Source organism: Manacus candei, unplaced genomic scaffold (genome assembly GCF_025592945.1).
Source record: "Manacus candei isolate 608988 ecotype Guabito, Panama unplaced genomic scaffold, ASM2559294v1 h1tg000015l, whole genome shotgun sequence".
Lineage (NCBI taxonomy): Eukaryota > Metazoa > Chordata > Aves > Passeriformes > Pipridae > Manacus > Manacus candei.
In genome coordinates, this window is record NW_026138063.1 from 20,895,703 (window position 1) to 20,918,671 (window position 22,969).

General features: G+C 41.8%; 2 protein-coding genes across 2 annotated transcripts in view; both read right to left on the reverse strand.

Moving 5' to 3' along the window:
* The window catches only part of LOC127468692 (transcription cofactor HES-6-like), a 182,725-nt gene that overhangs the window by 116,477 nt on the left and 43,279 nt on the right, over nt 1-22,969 (reverse strand). The gene's annotated exons all lie outside the window — the stretch shown is intronic.
* On the reverse strand, nt 15,198-16,251 carry LOC127468690 (G-protein coupled receptor 55-like). The gene has a single exon (XM_051782090.1). The coding sequence runs from the start codon at nt 16,183-16,185 to the stop codon at nt 15,259-15,261; it is 927 nt and encodes a 308-aa protein (XP_051638050.1). The 5' UTR covers nt 16,186-16,251; the 3' UTR covers nt 15,198-15,258.

A 22,969-nucleotide genomic window follows, 5' to 3' on the forward strand; every position in this document is an offset into this window, starting at 1 on the left:
GGTGTGAGGGCTTCTTTACCTTCAGAATGGAATGGATGAAAAAAATGTGATGCTGAGGGCTGATGGAGAGGGTAAAATAAACCTGAGTGAGCTGCATAATGGAGAGGCTGGGATAGCCCATGAAGGGTTCTCAGACTGTTCATTAATAGCTTTCTTGGGATGCAGTGGTGAGAAAGCAGTGGACAGCCAAGGTACCTTTCTTTTCTCGACACAGGCCCTACTCTGTGCTAATGGAATGTGTCTCTTCACAAAGTCCCCAAAACCAAGGGTGGGTCCTTTTTCTTGGAGATTAGGGAGGAGAGAGCCAACTCTACAAATCCTCCTCTGTCCTTGGTGCCTCTGTGCTTGTCACTAATGCTACCAGTGCATGAAGCACCTTCTGCTTTGTGAGACTGCAGATGTTGCATGCATCATTTTGTGCCTTTTTCCTGATGAAGAAGAGGGTTCACATGCATTTTTTTTTGCTAGTATGAAGGACTTTACCATATTGCTGCTGCCACACAGACCTCCCCTTCTGGCCACACACACATCCCTGGGTGGCAACCAGTGAAGCTCTGCTGATTCCCTGTGCTTGCCCTTGAGGCAGATCTAGTCCTTGCAGTGCTGAGCTGTGCCAGCCATCCCTGGGCACTGCTGGTCCACTGCTGTGCCCTGACACTGGACTGCACCAGAGACCAGTGCTGTGTCCTGGTTCCCCTGCTGTCAGTCCTGGCTCTCAGGAACAGTGTCAGCATGGGGCTGGTGCTGCTGTCATCCTTCAGTTTGGTAGGTAAATCAGTAACCACCACACCACACAGGGTTGTGCAGTGAAGACATGGTGGGTTTTTTTCTTGATCTAAATCAGAGTATAAACAGTGAGAAAAATATTTGCTCTGCTTGAAAAGAGAGAACCTCCACTGCTGTGATCCAAGACTGCCTGCAACCTCTGGGTGAGCCAGAACTGGGATGAAAAGTCCCATCACTTAAATCTGGTGACTCTGCAGAACTGTTTGTAATTGAGTTGCTCCATCTCGTGGCTACAGGAGAAATGAGAGATACGGCTTAAGCCCTGCAATATCTCTGTCTCTATCTGTGATTAGACAGTTTATCCCAACCTGCCCCCACCAGCTGAGCACCGGGCTCCTTGTCCTGGTGGACACTGTTCTCTGGTGGACACTGGCTCTCTGTTTGCTCCACCATCCTCACTGTGGACAGCCCAGGAGTGAAGAGCGAGGGAGGGCCAAAAGCTCTGACAGTTATGGGCAGAGAGGGCCAGAGCACAAGAACAGCTGAAATGGAGCTTTTCTGCAGAGGAGATGACCACAAGTACTGCCTGTATGTCGCTGGTGGGGCTGAGGGGCTGGGGGCAGGAAGCTGCTGTGCTGGTACAGCCATCTGACCACAGGCCTTCTCACTTGTGTTTAGTGTCCTCCGGACAGACCTTGCAGGTTGAGGGAGGCACCAGCAAACCCTGGCTGTTTACCAAGGCCAAGAGTGCTCCAGAAGACAAGGGTCCTTTCAATGCTGGAGGAGCTAAATTTGCTGCCTAGCAGAACAGGCGAGCTGGTCTCACTCTTTCTCTCTGTTTAGTGTTGAAGTGATCTAGTATTTATTGAGTGACATGTCTCAGTTTCCATAGAGAAATCAGCTGGGGATGCTCCTGAGGCCAGGTCAGCAGGGTAGACATTGCCTTGAGACTGGTGAAATTTAAAACTGCTGGAGATCTCTCTCTTATATTGCTTCTTTTGCACTTTCCATAGTTCTCCAGCTCCACACAGCAGGTGTTCAAGCAGGGCTCATGCACCCCAGCCAAAGGCCCTACGTAGCACATCACAGCCTATGCCTCTCCTCTGCCTAACAACTGAATAATTTTGACAGTTCTAAGGTATTTTTATTCCTACTCAAACCATTAGCTACACTGGTCTTCAAGATATCATGATCTTTGAAAGACTTGAGGCAGCAATTTTGCAAATTATTTCCTGACAGATCATGCAAACCTCGAAACCATAAGACCGCCCTGTCATGACAGGATGGGTACTTCAGCTGTAATTTTTCAAGGTGGGAAAAAAATCAGTTACTGAAGATGATCAAGATTTCATTTTATTTTTCACCATTCTGAATTGCACATACAGCTCCAGGAAAGTAACTGTGTAACTGGACCTTCTTCCCAAAAACCACTTGTATGCATTTTGAACCAATTAGGCTGCTCATATGGCCGAGGAACTGCATCCTTCTGGGGTGCACACATTCTTCTGTGGGGACCACAAGAGTCTCAGACCCCACATGTCTCATCGTTCCATTTCTTCTTAATGGGAAAAGTCAGTTTTCCTTGCCTTGTTTCTGGGGCCTGTGTAATGGCACAGCGTGTTTGTGAGAAGCTGTTAGACGTATTTACAGCAACCCTCGTGGCAGGAAGGGAAGGTCCTCGGATGTCATTATGAGAAAATAATAAACTGAAGAAGAACATAAGCATTGTTTTAAGCAAGAAAAAAGGTGTGTCTAAAGTGGCATCCCATCTTTGACCACAACCAGCAATGGATGTTTAGGGGAGGAGTGTAAGAAACTGTGTTAAGAGAAAAATTCAGGTTCCCAGCTAAATTGTGGTGTCTGGTGTTCCTACAGTAGCAGAAATTAAAAGGTGGCAAGTCTGCGAGTTTAGTTAATTAGCATGAAGAGTTTAAATACTTAGAAATGCAGTGACAGCAGTGAGAATTTGGCAACATTGCTTTTTCCTGAGTTTATATTGATATGATATTCCTCAAAGGAAATATTCTTACAAAACTATATGTTTTCAGAAGGCTTGTTTGAGGGGGAAAAAAGGGAAATTTTTAAAAATCATTTTTTATTAAAATACATGTTACTTTCTCTGTGTTCTGCTCTATTACTTCGTTATGTAAACTGTGTGTACCATGGTTGTGCCAAACATCAACTCATGGTCTATTACAATCTAAACAGGCCAGCAGCAATGCATGTCTTTATGATATCATGACATACCAGTAAGATTTAATTTTGCTGTGGTCAGACGTGGAGCGCACAGGGGATTTTGCTGCTAATGAGAATCTCTCTCTTCTTGTTTATGCGTAGTTGGAAGCATCAGTTTTGTGTTTTGATAACATTACAACCTGTTTATCAAGTATTATCTCTGCTGAGCACTGTGCTCATGAGGTGTGGTGTTTGCTGTGCCTGAACACACCGCTTTTAGGGTGATTTAGGTGCCTGCACAGGACATCACAAGGTACCATGACAGGCTTGCCTGTTTGGCACTGTCACAGTAGAGTTGTCTGTCCTCTTCTAAATGTACCTGTTCAGTGTTGTCCTGGTGGCATAGGCAGGGTCTGTTATTTTTTTCCATTTTACGTGTGGGGAATCAAAGCAGAGATGATCAGAAGGACTTTCCAAAGGTTATACGAGACACCTGCAGTGGAGTGCAGTTTCCCAGCTCCAAATATCCAATGCCAACACAATATTTTTAACCAGTTCCTTCCTGGTGTCCAGCTCCCTGTCTGCAGCCCAGGAGAGACAACATTGCATCAACCATGACTGGGGTTCACACCCTTCTAGAAGTCCTAAATTCTTCCGAAATAATTTCTCTGTCTGCACTGTCATATTCAGAAAGAACTATTCGCAGGTGGTAAGGGTTGAAACTGTGTTGAAACTATGTAGTAACATGTAAAGGGAGTAATTAAGAATATGACTAAGTATATATCCTGTCATTTTCTGTATGTACATGATCACTTAATTAATTTGAGTCCTTCCGTTTAATTTTGGTAACATTTTAGTTAGAGTAAGACTGTGTGAACTAGGGCAGGGAGAGGTTCGTGTCACCTCTAATGTAAGGGAGCCTTTGTATCTCTGTTATGCTACAGTTTGAGTGCATAGTTATATATGTTAGTCCCCGTAGGAAGGGGTCCACATGGCACCACAGCCTGGGTTTCAACCAAAAGAAGAGCTGCTGTTCCTGCCCTCTCCTTTGTGCCATCTTCCCTCTCCTTTTCCCACTGCCCATCTCTTGCTTTCCCCAGAGAGTTGGTGTGTGGGGGCTGAGCCTGCACCATTCTGTCCTCTTTTTAAATGCCCTTTCAGTGAAAGGTTTAAAGGGCTTTTAGTGGACAACATTTGCTGTGAGTCTAAAAATATCTGTCTTGCTGCCTGAACATGGAGCTCGTTTACTGCTCATTTGGTACCGCGAACTCTTCAGACTTCTCACACTTATTAATTTTTAGTGAAATCAAATTCATATGAATAAATAGATGACACTGATGAAGATGTCACAAGCATTTATCAGGCCACATCCTTTTCCTGTTGTTTTCCTAGTAAGCAGTTCTTAAGCCAAATATCTAAATATTTTAGCTTGAAACTTCTCGGTCTTGAGCATTTCTTTGTAAATAACCACAACCGCTGAAGCAAAATGAAGCAGGGCTATAACTGTGGTGCTGATTTAGCAGTCAGGTTTGTGATTTGAATTAAGTGGGGAGGGGGAGAAGGAAGATCTATTTCTTTAATTACAGCAGTTTAATTTTTTTTATTATTTCTAGCATAATTCAGTTTTTGCATAGTTGATGCTTGGTTCATGTTTTGCAGTGCTGACACCTGGTTCTTTTAAGTAAATTGTTCCAGGATTCAGAATATTGTTTCTCCAATCTTTCTGATTTCATAAACTTGTGAAAAGTCAGATCAAATTTGAGATCAAAAAGAGTCCAAGCCTCTAGAGCTGCAGTTTAATAGCATATACATAGCCTGCTGCATCACAGCCAAATCTCTGCCTGAAACTATAATTGGTGGAACAAATTTGAGTTCCTCAAGAGTAGTAAAAAAGAGTAACTATTTGTTATACTTGCTTTCTTCTTTGTTTAATCACACCTGGTTTATCAAACTAAGAAATATTGACCATTTCTGTGTAGGAGAACACTTGCTTATGATTCTAGACTGAGGAGAAGGTATGTTTGGAGGGCCCACCCATATTAATTTAATTGTAATCCTCCCCCAAACAAATGGCTACTCTATATAATTATGTTCTTACCACTCTTCTGCTCAGTAGCACCTTCCACACCAGTGTCCAAGTGACCCCTGGTAGAGGCAGCTGCTGCTCAGCAGGACAGAGATTTTCAGCCTGGTCTTAACATCACATAAGCAACAGGGTAGGAAAAAAAAAAAAGAGGCACGCAATGCTGTTGTAAAACCACTTATATTCATTAACTTGGTGCTGGTTACACCAACACACTTCTTTTTTTTTTGTACAGACTGGAACCACAAAGCGAATGTGAGAGCTGGGTTTTGGGTTGTATTCAGCTGAGTTGCATTCAGGCAGGTCAGGCACTCCGTGGTGTGCAGGCACAGAGCAAGGCCAGTTTGCCTTTAGCTCCAGCTTGCAGGGAGTCCAGGGCAGGCTGTGCCCAACAGAAGGGCAGGAAAATCAGGCAGGCCCCAGTGCTGGCTCTGTGGCAGACCATGCTGGAGATGGCTGATTTCCTCTTCAGAAATCTCTCTGCCTGTGGTGAATGGCTGTGTTTGAAGGTGTTTTCATTATTTAAAGGTGTTTTGTTTCACGTAGGTCCATCTCCTATACCAGACACCCAGGCTCCATCATGCTTCTGAAGGCAAACCTGGGCTAGTGATTAAGAAGGGTCTGGGCGCCGTGCAGTGAACCTCTCAGCAGGAAAGAAACCCAGGCAGGGTTTTCATGTTCATGAGGTTTTTTCATGTTGCATCTCAGTCATTTCACACCGCCTTCAGCTCTTCACTTTTTACCATGTGCTCCAGCTTGAGGTGTACACAAGATCTTCAGGTCTCCCAGCTCACTGACATGAGAAGAAAGGGAAACACGTGGGTAACACAACGCGAGAAGAAAGGTGACTCAATCCCACAGCTTTCAATGTACAGGAAAAAGCAGCCTTTTCTCACTGCTGAGAGAAATCTGGGGCAGATTCTCAGAAGAGTCCCAGCTGTGGCTTGCTAGCAAGAGTCAACCCTGGGAAAACTGCCCCATGGGCGGGTGACTGCCAGGGTGGGTCACATGAGGTGGAAGAAGCAGGGGCAGGAGGAGGGGGATGGCTGCTCAGGGTGACCTCTGGGGGTGCTAGAGGGATTTCTCTACTTTCCCTGGCCTGGGGGATAACTTCCTACTTTAGGAAGGAAAGAGGACCTAGAGGACAAGCAAAGTGGGAAGTTTGCTAAGGAATCTTATTCACTTTAAGCAACTGAGCCACAGACCGGTTCTGAAAATTGAAGTATGGTGTTAAGGAGACAAATTTTAGGTGCAAAATTCAGGAATGGAATAGGGTTTGCATTTCAGCTGAGACCATGCTCAGGGACAGAAACGTGTCGCCCAGAATGTTAAAATTTAGAGTAATTGCTATTATCTTAGAACCTGGAGGAGGATTGTGATGTATTTGGTACTCTAGATGGTACAGCCACTTGAAAAATGAAAGAAATTTTTGTCAAAGAACATATCTAGCTCAGAATTTGGGCTTGCTGAGAGACTTGAGAGTGCTCTGGATCGCTACAAGTGTGCGTTGGTGGCTTGTCTGCCTGTGGTGATGTGGAACAGGCAGTGGTTTATTTATATTGTTTTCCAATATATGTATTTTTTTGACTTACTGACCTTTGCGAAGGGATTAGTTTGAAGCTGTGTTCCAGGTCATGCCAATGCAGTGAGTGTGTGGTAAGAACTCTGTCCTTTAGGGAACAGCTTTCAACATGCCCCAACTTCAGTGCTGCCCTCCAGGCCTTGCTTGTGTTAGTATAGAAGCACATCACAGAAATAGAGGAGGTGAAATCTTTAATAACTTGAAAAAATGTCAGTACCTTATGATTCATAAGAGCCTGCTGTTACAGAGGTTTTTTGCCACAGAGGTAGTCGGGGATGACATGACCTCTATGTGATGCACTCGTGGGAATGTTTGAAAGGATCACAGCTCAGCTGTGAGTGTCACTGTCATGGCCCAAGGGGCTCTGCGACTTCTTCCTCATCTAAAAACCTCTTCCTCAAATGGCACTTGACGTTGGGTGCCTGAGACGAGCTGTATCCCAAAATCAGGCTGCTGTGGAGGAGCAACACAAGGCAGAGTTGGGAGACACTTGCATCCAGCCTTCTTCTTTGCTGCTGCTGCCCTGAGTGCTGGGCAGAGCCCCAGCCCTGGCTGTGTCCCTACAGACCTGCCCAGGCAGGGGGGCTCTGGCTTAGCCTGGCTCCCACACTGCTCCACAGGCACAGGCACAGCAGGATGCACCCTGGGGGAAGGATATGGCCACTGGTGCTCCCAGGTGCAGCCACACTGCTACTGACAGCCTGCCCAAAAGGAAGTAACCTGCTTATTTAATGATGATGCCTAAAATTTGGCTGTGACTTCATGTTCAGCTAGTTAAAAAAGCTGAGTGGCACGTCTGATATTGGTAGGTGATTGTACATCTTTGGGCTAGATGTTTGGTTCCTGTGTTCTAGTTAGAGTAAGAAAAAGCAAAAAGCCTAACCCTGTAAACACCCACATTTAAAAAAGAAAAATCAACTATTTTAAAAATACTTCAGAAATTACAACAGTCTGAAATTACTTTAAAGCTGAGATGTCTCCTGATAATGTATCTGATCTTTAGGCATTTACAGATCTCACTGAAGCTCATGTGTGCTCTCTTCACCTTCCAGTCAAATGAAATGAGAGAACAGCTGACTGCTCCTTCTATAGTGATGACTGAAAAAGCAGAGACCTGAAGACTGGACTAATGGTGAGTCCCTGGTGTGGATGTAACTCTGATGTTGGCAGAGATTGGCAATGGAATCTGCCACACTGAACTCTAATTGATTTTTAAAGACATTTGATGTTGGCATTGATAAAGGTTTCCATCAGTGGGTGGACTGAGTGAAAACAAGATGAAAGCTTTATCTGGTGATACCTCTTGATTTGTACAAGGGCCAAACTGTAGGAAGAGTGCAGTGGAAAGTAAGAGACAACAACTGGTGACAGAAAAAACAAACCATGGCTTGTGTGGCCAAGAGTGTTTCAAGGCTGGAGGCAAGATGGGAGACTGTGTGTGATGCATGTTCTTTGTTAAAAAGTTATATATTAAATCTTGTCAGCATTCCATAGCGGGGAATTCTCACTGATTGATTTGCTGGAGTCAGGCTGAAGGTGGTGGTGGCGAATTCTGTCCTAAAAATCACCCTGAACACCTTTTTTACATAATAGACCTGGTACTTGGTGCAGTTAGGAGATACCAGAATATTTGTATTTGAAGGTAGGACATTTTCGCTTCTCTTTTTCTCCTGTCTGCAGTACTGAGCCAACACAGAGGCAATTCCCACTGAGCTGGGCTGAAATCTGTGAGTGATGACACTCAAAGCACCAGGCTGTGCTCTAAATGAATAATGGTGCCAGAGAGAGCAGGGGTTTGGGTTCCAACATGAGCGTGGAAATGCAGCTTTTGCTTGTTCTCACATCCTTGCTGCCGAGGCTCTGGTCGTAGTATCAACTTTGGTCCCTTCTTATGTTTGTGTGTTGCCAGAAAGCACCAAGGAAACGGACTTTTACAAACTTTAGCCGGCACAGAATTAGTTTGACAGGGATATATAAATAAGAGATGATCTGGTTGAATCCCCCAGGCTGAATTTCCAGCACTGGAAGTCAAAAGAGGAGAAAGAACAGAAGGTCCTGCGATGTAGAGTGGGCAGATGTGGCTTAGAGTCATTTAGAGAAGTTTGTGTCTCAAAACAAATCATAGTGTCTACTTTCAAGAGAAAGATTTAATTCTCAGGGTATCTTTGTGTTTTTACTTCTAAAGGCTAAAGAGAAACAGCTTGGAAGGTGACAGTTTTTGTAACAATTTTACTGTCTTTATTAAGCATACAGCTTGTTGTTACATTAAAAACAAATAAAAACAACAACAAAACCCCTAAAAAAATTCACACTTACCACAGCTCAGATTTTGGTATTTTTAACCAGCCAAGTGATTTCCTATGGTTTCAAGACAATCATGTCACAGGGCCCTGCTTTGCAGTGTGATCTCAGTACCTTAGAATGAGAGAACTGGAGATATGCAGAGTTCTCTGATTTTACTGAAACTGTTATGTGCTGGGCACACTTAAAAATACACAGTGCAGAGGAAAAAGAGGGACAGAGATTTGCAAGAACTCAGTGTAGTTATTTTGATGACTTTACGGTGTTTCAGCAATTTTTTCAATTGCAGTAGGAACTGAGAGCAAGTCTTGCTTTCACTGAATTGGAATTACTTGCTTTTGGTGTAGGAGCAGAGATAAGGCTCTGTCTGTTAAAGGTACAAGCAGGAGGCATTAGGATCTCCTAAAAGAAATGACATGTATGTTTTGGTATGATTTTAAGAAATACTGAGGAAAATTCCCCAGCCAATGTAAACTTGAGTGAAGGGATGATGAACCATGGTAACTTAGTAAATAAACAGATCAAAGCTATCAGAAAAACACCACAATCTTCATTTTTTCCAGTAACATCAGGCAATTAGTGGATTTAATAGAAATAATAATGGCTGTGTAAACCCTTATTAACCTACAAGGGCAGTCATATGTGGTCTCCTTTCCAGAGCTCATATAGCTTCTGGCATAATTATTGGCTGCATCTTTTTCAGTAATGAGTTGATTGGGATGGCAGAGATGCTTAATAAGCATCTGTATGGTTTCATCTGCAGGATACAGATATGCAAGTACACAGATAGATGATCTGAGAGCCCAGATGTCCAAGCACCCTGCTGTCCTTGGGGTGGGCAAGTCAGAAGTTAAAATATTGAATTGCTTGCTGGAGATGCCAAAAGCTCTTCATTGAGTGTTGAGGGAGCCTCACTAGTTTCTGTATTTGACACTGCAGGATGGTGCTTTGCTTGAGGTGGAAGCAGCTGCTTCCCTCAAATGACAGTGTGACATCTTTACAGTGTGGTAAAAGGCAGCTTAGAAATAAAGCTGCTGAGAGGACCTCTGGGAAACTGGAAAGGTACACTGAGCACTGGCACTGCTGTGGAGGCCAGAATGAAACCTTAGTTTCATTTCAGCACATTGCACAAAAGATAAAATATATTTTTTTTTAGTATATAGCTCATATGAGCAGACAACCTACAGCCTTTCTCTGCTCTCTGTAACAGGAATGTCTCATGTTTACTTAAACATGTCTCAGTGTTTACTTATAGTTGCATTTTTATAAAAGAAAAATAGTGGTGTTGGAGTGTGATCTTGGTGTGATGATCATGTACGTCCATGCTGTTTCCATGCTGTTTGCAGTTTCCAGAACTACCAGAAGACTTCACCCATGCACTGAACTAGGTAAATTCAGTCTTGGTTGGAATGAGAAGATAAATAGCAGGATGTGTGTGCTTCAAAACACCTGCATCATGGGCAAGCTTTGAGATTTGTCATGAGGTCTGCAAGTGTGCCCTGCCTCCCCGCAGCGCTGCCTCTTCTGCTTTAAATGAGTGAGCACTGTGACCTTCTGTACAGGCAGCATGTACAAAAGCAGCTGGGCATGGTGTGGAAGAGGTGCCAGATGCTGGGGGAGGGTTTTTGCAGTGAAATATGTTGGTACAGATTACGCAGTGTAGATGGCATCCTGGTGTCCCTCAACTGCAGGTCTGTTGAACTTGGGTATTGAGTTCACTACTGGGAGTGTGAGTCCTCACCTTGGAGCAATGGGTGCTGGAGAAAGTAGTGCCATCTCTATGACCTATTGGTGAGGCAGAAAGTTCAGTGATTAAAGAAAAAGTAAATTAAAAATCCACGTTTCCAGCATGAACTTGGCTCTGGTGATCCCTCAGTCATGTCATATGCTGCAGTGAGTGTTGCCAGCATTTCTTTTATTTTGCAGATATTTTAAAGTGAAATTTCTGACAGGGCCAAAGGCAATAAATTTTGGCCCTCCAGGGACACAGAATCACTTTGCAGGACCTGAACTACACCAGCTGCTTGGCTACTGGTTCACCTTTTAACTTCCTCTATTTCCATCACTAGATGGAGAGCAGTCTGTCTGTGCAGTGTGGGATCGTATCTCTCACTTTCCTTCTGACTTCCTCAGATGAAAGGCACTATATAAATATGACTATTCTTAGTCTGTTCAAGTGTGCTTCAGTGCTAACACTTGCTTTAGTCTGTGTGTTGGCCTGATGTTAAAAAGATAAACAGAAGATTGCTTGTGTGAACTTGGCATACCCTTGCTGAAGGGGTAAGTTTTATCTCTCTGGAGTTTTCCAGCTAACAGTGAGGTAACTGAACTTCAAAAGCCCATCACATAGTGCTATTTTGTGGGAATCAGTTCCTAGGAGTGGTATTCCAATGCAAATAGATTTCTAGCCAACAGTTGCTCCTGCTGAGTAATTTTTAGGCAGCCAGTGTATTTCCTCATCTCAGAGCTGTTTTAAGAAGAAAATGGCAAAAGTTTACCATGAAATAGGTAGAGGAGAAGAAATATCACTTAGAGCAGCACACAGTGCTGCGAGGTTTGGGAGGGTATTTGTCTGAAGATCAGACTCTGAAGTTTCAGTCTTTCAGCCCCGTTCAGCTGCTTTTTGTGATCTGGAGGCTGCCTTAGGCAGTGAGGTGGCTGCTCTTCTCACTTTGAAGATTTCTGAGCACTGGAAAATACCCGATACGACAAACTGCCAGTGACAATTATCAGGCTTTCTTTGTGGTCAATCATTCTCAACCGAGTGGAAAGCTGTCTGCTTTGTGTGTTTTAGCTGATGTATGTAATCATAATGAAATGATGTTGGACTGACTCTACAGGGCACATGCCCATCTGTGCTCACTGTGGCCCCTTAGGAGAAGTTCTGTGCTCAAGCAGGATTGGGAAATGGAAGATGATATAACTGACCAGGCAAAGGGACAGGAAGGGAGTTTGGAGAACAAATCCTGTGTGGTTTTGTGTGTTGTTAGGTTTTGTTTGTTTGTTTTAAATTGAGTTCATGTTATTTTCCTGGTTGGCCAAACTACTTTCTATGCTCTTCTGTCTTTCAGTTGTTTCGTGAGGCTACAAAATACAGCTTAGGAAATCACACTGACTATTGAACAAATGCTAATTGTAGGATGTTGATGGAGTTATCTGCCATTGATAAAAATGTTCTCAAGAAAAATCAGCCCTCTTCTATGTTGTAAAGACCTCTGGGGTTTGGCCCAGTTGGAAGAGTTTAACTGGATAAAAACAAAATTGCTTTTTGTGAATATTCTCACCTGTGTGTCCTGAAACAGCCTTGTCCAGAAAAATTGAAGGTTAAATACAGCTGCTCTTTAAGGTCTGTGGTTAATTGTGCAATTGTGGTTTTGTTCAACTCACAGAAGAGAGCAGAACTGAAAATGTAATTTTTAAAGACACAGCTTTGGGTGGTTTTGGATAGCGCTTGATTTTTTTAAATTTTTTTTTTCCACTGAGATAGTGTTTCTTTGACTTTACAGTATAACTGAGGTCCTGGAAGGAAATTTGGGCATGTGAGGCATTCATGTTCAGGTTCTTATCATTTTTCTCTGTATTAAGAATAACATCAAGATAGAAGAAATTTCATCTGTTGTGCTAAAGCTGTGTATTGACTCAGGAAAATTTTTGTTGTTTTAAAATGTAAAATACTTTTCAGCTTTAATCATCAACAACATTGTTTTGTACCTTCTCAAGCTGCATGAGGATTTTTATTACTTTTGTTCAGGTATAAAAGTACAACCAACTGGAGATTCTCCAGACTTAACAGGAAATTTCATAGAAGAGCCTGTATGTAAAATTCTGATTTAGAAAGAACTATATTCTTAGCTGCAGGTCAAATACAGGATTTAAGTGTTTTACTTAAACGTAAGTGCATCTTGAAAATCAGTGGATGGAAAGTGACACCTTTTTGCTCAAAAGACCTGCTTTCTTTTTGTGGTAAAAACCCAGGCTATTGTAGCAGCCTGTAAAGCCACCCCCTGGGCTCTCTTTCTTCCTTCTCTTTTCTTCAAAGATTTCAAGCATGCTTAGAGGGGCTGCTGTCATTTGCATATACAACAGGCAAAATTTAGACAAACGAAGACTTTCATAAAATGGCTCCTGTTTCCTTCATTGAGAAAATCACATTGATTTCTCTCTGTAAGTGGAACTCTTTCCCTGCCTGAGTTTGGTGTGACTCTACCCCTGACTAAGCACTGACAGGAGCAAATGTTGTCTCCCTAGTCCTGGCAAATCAAACCTCTCCCCAGCCCCTGCATATGAGAGCCCTCGCACACTTTCCCTCTCTGCTTACTGCATATGTGCTCTTATTCCTCTGAAAATTAGAATATGATCTTTTTAAAGTGCTTAGTGATAAATGAGTTGAAAGTCAAAGGTACTGCTTCATTAGTCCTGACTTAATAATCCTAGCCTTGTGTGATGGGTGACAGTTGCTTCTGCCAAGTAATTTTTAGATAGCCAGTGTATTTCCTCATCTCAGAGCTGTTTTAAGAAGAAAATGGCAAAAGTTTGCCATGAAATAGGTAGAGGGGAATAATACACTGATGTCAAATTGGGAAATTAAAATGTATTTTCAAATCATACGCTTTATATATACAGTTTATTTAGTAAATCATGTTCTTTCTCACACATATTTCATATGCAAATTAATGTGAAAAGTGCGAAAAGGAAAAGTTAACTCATATTGAAAAGGCTGTAAGTTTCTGAGTGATTAAGGCAGTAACAAATAATGTTTAGAAAACCTACTGTTTTGGAAAGCTTTTCCACTTGCTGCTACGTGGATAATGGCAAAGATTATGATAAAAACCTTTCTTTGCCTCTGAACTCCTTGTACACCTCAGCTGTGGTCATAGTTTTAGCACTAAAAAGTTTTAAAATGTTCATGTATCGGGACCACCATTAGATATGTGCAGCTGACTACTTGCACAGTCAAACACTTCTATGGAAATCAACTGACAGCAAATTGTATTTTCAAAACCGGCCCCCTTTCTTTTTAATTTGCTCCAGACAGAAGGTAATTTCTTTTCACATTTTGAATAAAGGGAATATCTGCCCCAGAATGAAGATTGGATTACCAGCAGTCTTAGGTCATTTTTACAGCTGAAATTGATTTCTTGATGTGAAAGTGTTTCTGGCTAAGAGCATGAAAAATGCCCAGATAAGGGTACAAGAAAAGCTAGGCTTAAATTGTAACAAGGAAACCTTCAGATTAGATTCAGAACCAAACTGGCAAATGACACTGTGGTGGTGACAATCCAGAAGTGCTGACTGAGAAGGGTGGAGGCATGCCCAGAAGTGTTTTGGGAAGTGTACAGGATAGGCTAGAAGGACTTCTCTAAGGAATGAGCTGGATAGAGCTGGTCCAGTCTTCCAGATGGAAGCGAGGAGAATATCAGTCACTCCCTAATTTTCTGTGAAGCAGGGCTTGCCTTCTTAATTCCCCTTCCCCGAGAAAGAATGAGCAAACAGGCAGAAGAATTTCATATACATGTTATGTTAAGTCTGATAGAAATACAGTGATGGAGAAACACAGTTAATCACATTCAGTCTTTCACTAAATGCCGTATTTGAAGGGGTCCTTTTGGTTTTTCACATGCAAAACCAGTTTTAAAATTGCAAGGGAAAACTGTGATGATTCCTCAGGAAAGGTAATCATAAATGTTTTTTGCTCAGGAGTTGCTGGTACCAAATGTAGTCCATGGGGGTTCCACACTGGTAGCATGTCCTCCATGGAAGAGTAGGGGCTGCTGCCCCACGTAGCAGCCCTGACCAGTGTATAATGCTTACAGGGGGAGGATTCACTGTTATCCCAGGGTGGCCAAGCTGTCCAAAGGACTGAGCTCCAACAGTGGCCTTCTGTAGGCTGTACAGAAGGAAAGAGCAGAGTCAGACTTTTGGCTGGATATTGCCTTTTAACTGCCAGATACCTTCTAAACTAGAAAGAAGGTTTTGAATTCTTGTTTCTGTATTTGCCTCTGACAACAACTTTCTGATCACATTGGCAAAAGGAAAACTGGTGTAGCTATGACAAACCTGATTTTAAGTGCTATTCCCATGATCTGGGTAGTTTTCCTCTGGCAAGCCTTTCACATTTAATAGATACTGTCAAGGCTAATGCTTCTTTTGGTGTCACTCTGTCACTTTGCTAATGCTGGTTCCTTTTTCCAGTAGTTTTCTTCTTCATCTTTAAAAGGAAGGAAAGTATGGCACGGGTTCACATTCACTGGAAAAACATTGTCCTTCTCCCTCTGGCACCCTCCCTGCCATGACCATGGTGACCCTCCTGCAGTGTCAGGGATAAAGCTGTCGGTGTCCTGTGAGGCAAGGGGGAGCCAAGGAAAAGGTTCTCCCACTGCTGGCAGTCCCATCACATGGCACAAGGCTTAAAGACACGACATGCCTCAATAGCTTTTTTCAGGTGTGTTTTCTCACGAAATTCTTTTGCAGCAAAATAGTAGAAGATGGCATCCAGGCAGCAGTTCAGGTTGGCAAATATCATAGACACTTGAATGAAGAGGCTGATGGTTTGTTTCAGGCTGCAGTCCACTATCACGTGCTGTCTCACCAGGCACTGGAGGCAGATCGCCAGGTGAACGGGTGTGAAGCACACCAAAAACACCACAAGGTTGACGATAATTACTCGCAAGGAGCCACTGCCTTCTACCTTCTTTTTGGCTTGGCTTTTGTGATTCAGAAGAATCCAGATGTTTTGAGCAGAGCAGAAAACCATCACTGCAAGTGGGATCAAAAATCCAAATATTTCCACAGAAACGATGAGTGGGACACTCCACGCCTTTTCTGACATGTTGTGAAAGCACGTGAAAGGATCTTTCTTGTGAAACACGTACATTGGGCTGCTGCAAATCCAAGCCACTGCCCAGACAACACAGCAAATCAAGACAGCCCACTTGGGGGATTGGTTAGCTCGACCTTCAAAGGGATGCCTTATGCAGATGTACCTGTCAACAGTGATGCAGACAATGATGAAGATGCTGACATACGTGTTGACGAAGTAAAGAGCCTGTATGAACGAGCACAGGAGCCCAGGTGCTTCTGTAACAGAGTAGTACAACTTCAGTGGGAGCGACAGAAGCAGCAGGACATCTGCAAGCGCGAGATTGATCATGTAAACTGAGGTTTTGGTCTGTTTCTTCCAAAAGCAGCAGAACACAGAGAGCGCCAGGGCATTGAGAACCAGCCCAAGAATGAAGGTGGGGATGGAAATCCCCAGCTGCAGAGTCTTTGCTAAGCTGTCGACGGCTGTAAAATCACATTCCCTGCTGCTGTTGGTCATTTCTCCCCTAAAATGACAGAGAGAGCAGGTTGGAAATGTGTCAGGCTCCTGGTAATGCCTTGACAATCCAGATCAAGATACTTTCAAACACAGTTCTGGGCTTTTTTGGTTTGGAGCTACACTCTTGGTCAGCCTTTGGCTATTGTGGAAAGCGAAACCTCATTTCAAGCGCAGAGCTTTCTATTTCCATTTTGAGTGGCTTGATCTCTTATAAAGGAGTCTGATTCTCGATGGCAAGTAGTCAATGTCCACTCACTACCACGCCCTGTAATATAATCCCATTGAGATATTGAAGAGACTGACCCATTCAAACATACATTTTCAAAAACTCTAGAGTACTATCTCTCTCTAGTAACTTGTACATTTGTTGAAACTTCCCAAACACTTATGTTTGGTTCTCTTGCTACACAGAGATTAATTAAATTATGTTTCTATATTAAGGCCTGTCAATCTGATAGCTGGGATTTTACTCTTATATCAGTGATTCCCTACATCAGTAGTTTCTGCTGATGTGTTTTTACTACACCCACATTTACAAGATATTTTAATTTCATATACTGCTTATATCCAATGCAGTATTTTTAAAGGTCAGATCTTTTATCTAGGTGTAAAATGAGTAAGAGTGTTTTCTCACTTGTGTTTAACTTTCAGCACAGTTTCAATTTGGGGTTTGCAAGTACTTCAGATTTTAACTGATTATCTAGGATAATCCAGCAAAGATTAGCAAATGCAAGGCATGACATCTTCATACTACAGCTCTTAATAAAGTATAATTTGTGTGGAATTAAGTATTATTGCTGTTCTTAAAAATATACAAATGCTTTAACAAACTAAGCCTTTAAAGTGCTTTTTTATAACCTCTCTAAATCAAAATCACAAAAAATCCTAATAAAGGTGAACAAAATTGGTAGTTAAAGTTCCCAGTCCAGCTCAGCCAATCAAGTTGTTAAAAAAAATTTTAGGAGTAAGTGAAGATGTTTTAAGAATAATTTGATCAGGAGGAGAATCTGTGCTTTGGAGGACAAAAAGTGACAGGCAGCTCTTAAGCAATGCCAAATGGAGCTGAACTTTGCCAGAGAAACCAAAAACCAATTGGTGAAAGATTTTTTTGTCTGCATGGCTAAAAAAAAAAATAAATGACAAAACAGAGAGATAGAGAGATGGGGAATAAGTAGTTCTGCTAAACATTAAATGAGGAGATAGCCTTGTATTTTGCCAAGTCTAATACCACTACTTTTCATAGGAATCCTGATTTTTGTGCTGGAGGTCAGAGGTGGGATGACCTGGGGGAACCAGTGAGTGACAATGGAAATTACTGTGTCTGAACACAGAATGCACTCAGGGCTTAACATGCTCGTATTAGTGAAACAGTTTGTTTCCAGCTCAGACTACAGAAAGAATAGGCAGATAATGCTGAAAGTTCAACTCAGTAACTGTTATAAAGTATGTAAGTTATCAGTGTAGCTGGAAAGGGATTAATCTAGTCCATCTGTTGAAGGAAAGAGTGTCAAATGTGATTAAAGCAATTCTATAACTGTTGAGTCTAAGCTTCACACAGATTTTTAAAGAAAACTGCTAAATAAGTCTCTGACAGTTCTTACCAGACCATTATCTTCTTTGATGAAGTATCTGCTTTTTCACATAAGGGAAAGGCTGAAGATTTTAGGCACTTGCATTTCAGCAAAGTACTAGAAACAACTAAATAGCACTTGAAAAAAGAGGGATTAGAACAAGGGCTGTTAAGCAGGTGGTGAAATGGTTACATGAAAGCTGATGAGGACTACAAACAGAGTGGATGGAGGTTCCTAAGGGGATGCACAAATTCACCAAGGCTATTCCTTGACTGTGTTTCCCCCAGTGAGCCCACTGTGGAGTGAGGGTGACCTGTGAGGAGGTGCTGTTGGTCAGGGGCTGGATACAACAGCCACCTGCAGAGAGCTGGACTGAGCCACGTGAGCTGGGCTGTCACAGCTCTGTTGAACTTAGGAAACAGCAAAAGGAAATCTGGATGTTATCAGTGGATTTATCTGTCAGAAATGAGAACAGAAAGAAAACATCAGTTTGGTCATCAAGATGAGGCGGAATCAGTCCCTTTGAGCCAGCAATGCGTGGCAGTCACTTAGAAAATCACGTGTTTGGTGGTGCGTGACAGGTGAGAAAAATTACAGTAACCATGGAGCTGCACCAGTGCCATGTGTACAGGGATTATTGTAGGCAGGTGCTGCTGTCACTGGAGGGCAGGACAGGTAAGGGGACATGGGAAAATTGTGCTGTTGTGTGAGCATGGGTGCCCTGTGATCAAGAGCACACATCTAGCTGGGGAAAATCAGATTACATTAAACAGTACATAAAGTGCTGGATTAACAAGTTTTGTCACTTCCACAAAATGAATATATCAGAAAATTGTGCATGGTGTCTCTTCAAGTCTGGCATTTGGTTCTACTTTTATCAAATTTCCAGCTCACAGTGTGCTTTTCCTTTTGAATTCATTAGTACCAAAGTACGTATAGCGTTACTCCAGAAAATGATTGATTTAAAGAAAATGTTAGCAAGCCTTTAAACTGGTAATTTCAAGTACTTTAATAGAGTGTCTGATTGTCAAAACCATAATGTTTTTTATTATTTTGCCCTCTCAAATTCAAATTTCATATCTTGAGTAATCCAAAGGAACTGTTTGCAATCAGACCAGACTGAGTAATATTTTTGCTCAAAGTTATTTGGAGTTTCGTTTCCATTGACAAATAACCTTGCAGTCATTTAATAAGCATCATCCTCACTGTGTTATCCAAATTATTAATAAAAATACTGATACTCATCCTGAAAGATACTGAACTGTACCAGAGACATCTTTCCTGTATGGTAGACACTGATTAGTATCTCAGTGGGTACTCACTAATCATACAGAGGTTTCATACAGATCATGTTTCCTTTGTCTGCCTATGAGAATTTCTTTAGAGATAGTGTGTGAAGCCTGCTTCCCCCTGCTACACCCCATCCCCCAGTGCTGCCAGTTTGTCACAGAGGAAGTCAAATTACTTCTATTTCAGTCATTCTCAGATTAATCTGTGCAGATTTTTACTTACCACTTCTGTGTGCTTGCAAACAGATTCTGTGGTGGGTGATTCCAACGTTTTTTTCAAATATTAAAGCCAGGTTTAGTGATCCACCATTTCCACCTTCTTAAGAAACAGGTACCATGTTTGCTCTTTTTCAGTCTTCCAGGGAAAATTTCCCTGTCCTCCACGAGTTTTCTGAAGGAATCTGCTGTGGCTTTAGGATTGTTTTAGTCAACTTCTAAAAGCCAAAAGATGACATAAGAACCTGTAATTAACAGTACTTGAGACAGTGTGTCTTAGCTGGTTCAGCCTCTGCGTCATCGCTGCACCATTTGTTCTCAGTTTCTCCTACTGAGGATTTTCCACTTCCTATGAACTAGTTAAAAGTTAATTTGGTTTACCCATAGCAGGAGCTTGGGGTTTAGTGAGCAGGAAAGGTGTGCTGGCGTAGGAAATGAACAGCAAGGTTTTACAGTAGTAGCTTCACTGGGTTTTTTACAGCACAGCGGAATCCATTAATGGTTTCCTCTTTGTAGCTTGGATCTGAGTTCATCTGCTCTAGCTGGGATTCACACAAATCTGTATGGGAGCACAGATTTGGGATGGCAGATTAAGAGTATTCTTACCCATGAAAGCTTCATTAGCAAAAACATCCCTTGTTTACATCTATTTTCTAGAATATTATTCATGTTAGATATAAGTTATTCTCTTGTTGGACGTACTAGAAAAGAATAAAATGTCTCAGTGCAATGATGAGCAGCAGATCCCACACCTGCCATATATTTCATCTGTAGTTGGATAATTTCTTGCCATTTTTTTTCTAAATATTTTGATTGCAACAAAATAGATTTATACTTATTACTAAAGTAGAAATCTTTCTTCGCTTAGTAAAGCAAGACTAGATGTTTGATCTTATTGTTTGACTTTGTAAGTAATAATCACCAAACTAGCTTAAAAATAGCGTCTACAATCAATGTTGCTATTAAATTATTGGAAAAATAAAAGTTAATAGTTAAAATATGAATTACTCTACCTGAACCCCAGGAAGCAGAGCAGCATTTCTTCAGTTCAGGTTGTTCTATAGAGCACGAGAGCGTTCACTTACAGACCATGCCTTACAAGTATTCTTCTAAGTGGCATACATAACCAACCACATCCTTCTTTTCTTCTCTTTTTTTTTTTCTTTTTTTTTTTTCCTGTTTTAAAAAGCACTCTGTGCTTATTTATACAGACAAGAGAAGGTGGGAAAAGCATAAAGATTTGAATCGTCAGCTGTTTCCAGCCACTAGTCAAATTAGGGTGGGGAGCAGTTTGTCTCTGAAGTCAGGGGTTTTGGCCTGGTCTTTACCTGGTGTGACTCAGCTGAGAGCTTTTATGAGGTTGTGGCAGCTACCTCCAGATTTCCAGTTATTCCTTGAGCTGGAGGGGAGATGGCAGGGTGGAAATTTGTAGGAGAGCTTGTAATAAAAATAGTGTTTCTTGCCCCAGTTTCTGCTCCATTTGCATACTGGAGATCAGTAGTTCAGCATTCAGAGGCTTCTGAAAGATACAGCTACTTACACACATGCAGCTGTTTAACTATTTAAAGGGCAAGTGCCAGTTTTAGACAGTTCAGGTGTGTGAGTCATTAATGCAAGTTGGCAAACAAATGTTTATCTGTGAGAAAAGTGAGGTATATGGAGCACTAAAGTAGTGCCTTCTATGTCACTTGGTAACCAAAACACATTTTTCTTTAAATGAGTTTTCAAGGCTTTCCTATCAATTACTTTTTCCTGAAGCTCTTCCCCTGCTCTGGGAGGAGTGTGCAATGTACACCTTTTGGAAATGTGGATGTTTGGTGTTATATAAAATGATGTAATGTACTGAGAAAAACCTAATACCTGTTTGATGACAATGTGATAGTCTCATACACTGTAATTTTATCTCCAAGCAACAAAACCAGCAGAAGAATAAAACCTTAAGCAAGGGCTCATCTGCGTGTGTCATGTGGACACTTCACATGAATGAGCTCAAACTCTCTGGATAAAGTGTGAAACTCATTTGCTAGTGCTGACAGCCTCTCTTCTGACTTGTGGACTGCCCTTTTGCCTTCCACACTGCAACCCTTTTCAGAAAAATACAGGAGAAAAAAAAAAAAAAAGCAGCTCTAAGTGACATTTTTCAAATTGCAGCCCAGGTTTGGAAGTAATTTTGTCTTTCTGCAGAAAAAGTAGCACCAGCATTTATACCACAGGACTTGGAGAAGAAAAAACTTTCAGTTTTAGATGAGACAGGAAGAAAATTGTTTGGGTTCTGCTTTTTTATCTTTTTTTTTTTTCAAATCACAAATTTTGGGTAAACCTCCTAAGAAAATTGCGTGGCAAAGGAGTTGAAGATGATATGATTCATAGTATTTGAGAAACACATCCTGGAACTGGGAGGTTTCAAGGGCTTTTAAACTTCTGTCTTCTCAGAGCTGTGGGCTAGCTACAAGTCTCAGCAATACACTGACATGGGTCTAGACTCACAAAGAAATCTAAGAGTACAACTAAATATTAGCAGAAAACAAATACTCTGCAACTCTGTGTGACTTTTGAACATGTTATGTTGCAGCTGAAATGGGGCTGCTTCTTTAATCCTCTCACCACAGGCATAATCCAGACTTAGCTTAAAAATGAATTTTAATACTCTGTGCTGCCTTCACTCCCAGCAGTAGGTTCATCCCTTGTGGCTCTATGAACTTCCCACTTAGTAACACTTGATGCATCAGCGCTAGACAAAAAAAAAATCAGCGTTTCTGCACACATCAACCACAGTTGCTAAGCTGGCAATTTGCTTGTGATACGTATGGCCTCGTTGCTTGTAGGTGAGTATGCAGTTTGTTGGTGTGCACATAAGTCATCTTTTTGCAGGTTGGTCTTTTCGGCTTAAATTAGGACAACTTTTATCTAGAGCATGTTTAATGAGGGCAACGTATGAATGACTTAGTCCCAGGTTTGCAGATAAATTACTGGCTGAGAAATTAGGACTTGTTTCTCCCCGTCTTTGGTGGTGGCTTTTGTAGATTCTCAGATGCTATACATGAATATGCTCAGCAGGAATTATTTCAGTGAGTCCTTTGTGCCTTCATCAGCCAGCACTGCTGCCTGATAAATGCTGTATTTCAGGGACCCAGGTGGCTGCACGCCTCTGAGGTTTTCAAAGGGAAGGAGAAGGGCTTTGTTTATTTGAGGGGGTTTTTTTAATTAACCATTAAAATGAGCTGGATGTTTATTGTGTGTGCTGCCTAGAGACAGCAATCTTAACAACCTTCTCCATTTCCCAGTACTGTGTTCCAGATAGCAAACAAATAGTGGCTGGTGGAACCAGAATCAAACCGAGTAACTAAAAGGAAGCATCTGAGCAAAAAACTTTAAAATACAACCAACCAAAAAAACCTTACTCATTTTTGCCATAAGCATTATAAAGGTTGATGAGCTTTCTCCATCTTTTATCCTCTAGGTGTCCTAAATGCTGCTCTTGCTACGTCGGGCACCACCAGACAGGACTTGCCGTTTTCAAGGAATCAAAACCTGTTTCAGAGGAAATGCTCATACTGTGCAAAACCACATTCATTTGCATTACATTAGCATGAATTCTGCTGTTCTTTTTAAGTGGAAAATATATCAAAGCGGTTTTGCAGTCCAGCTTTCACAAATGTCCAAATCATGTGTTTGCTTGTATTTAATCACCAGATAGAATAAGTCAGG

What these genes read in the sequence shown, in the direction of transcription:
- LOC127468690 (XM_051782090.1), bottom strand. Translation starts at nt 16,185, where the DNA reads ATGACCAACAGCAGCAGGGAATGTGATTTTACAGCCGTCGACAGCTTA.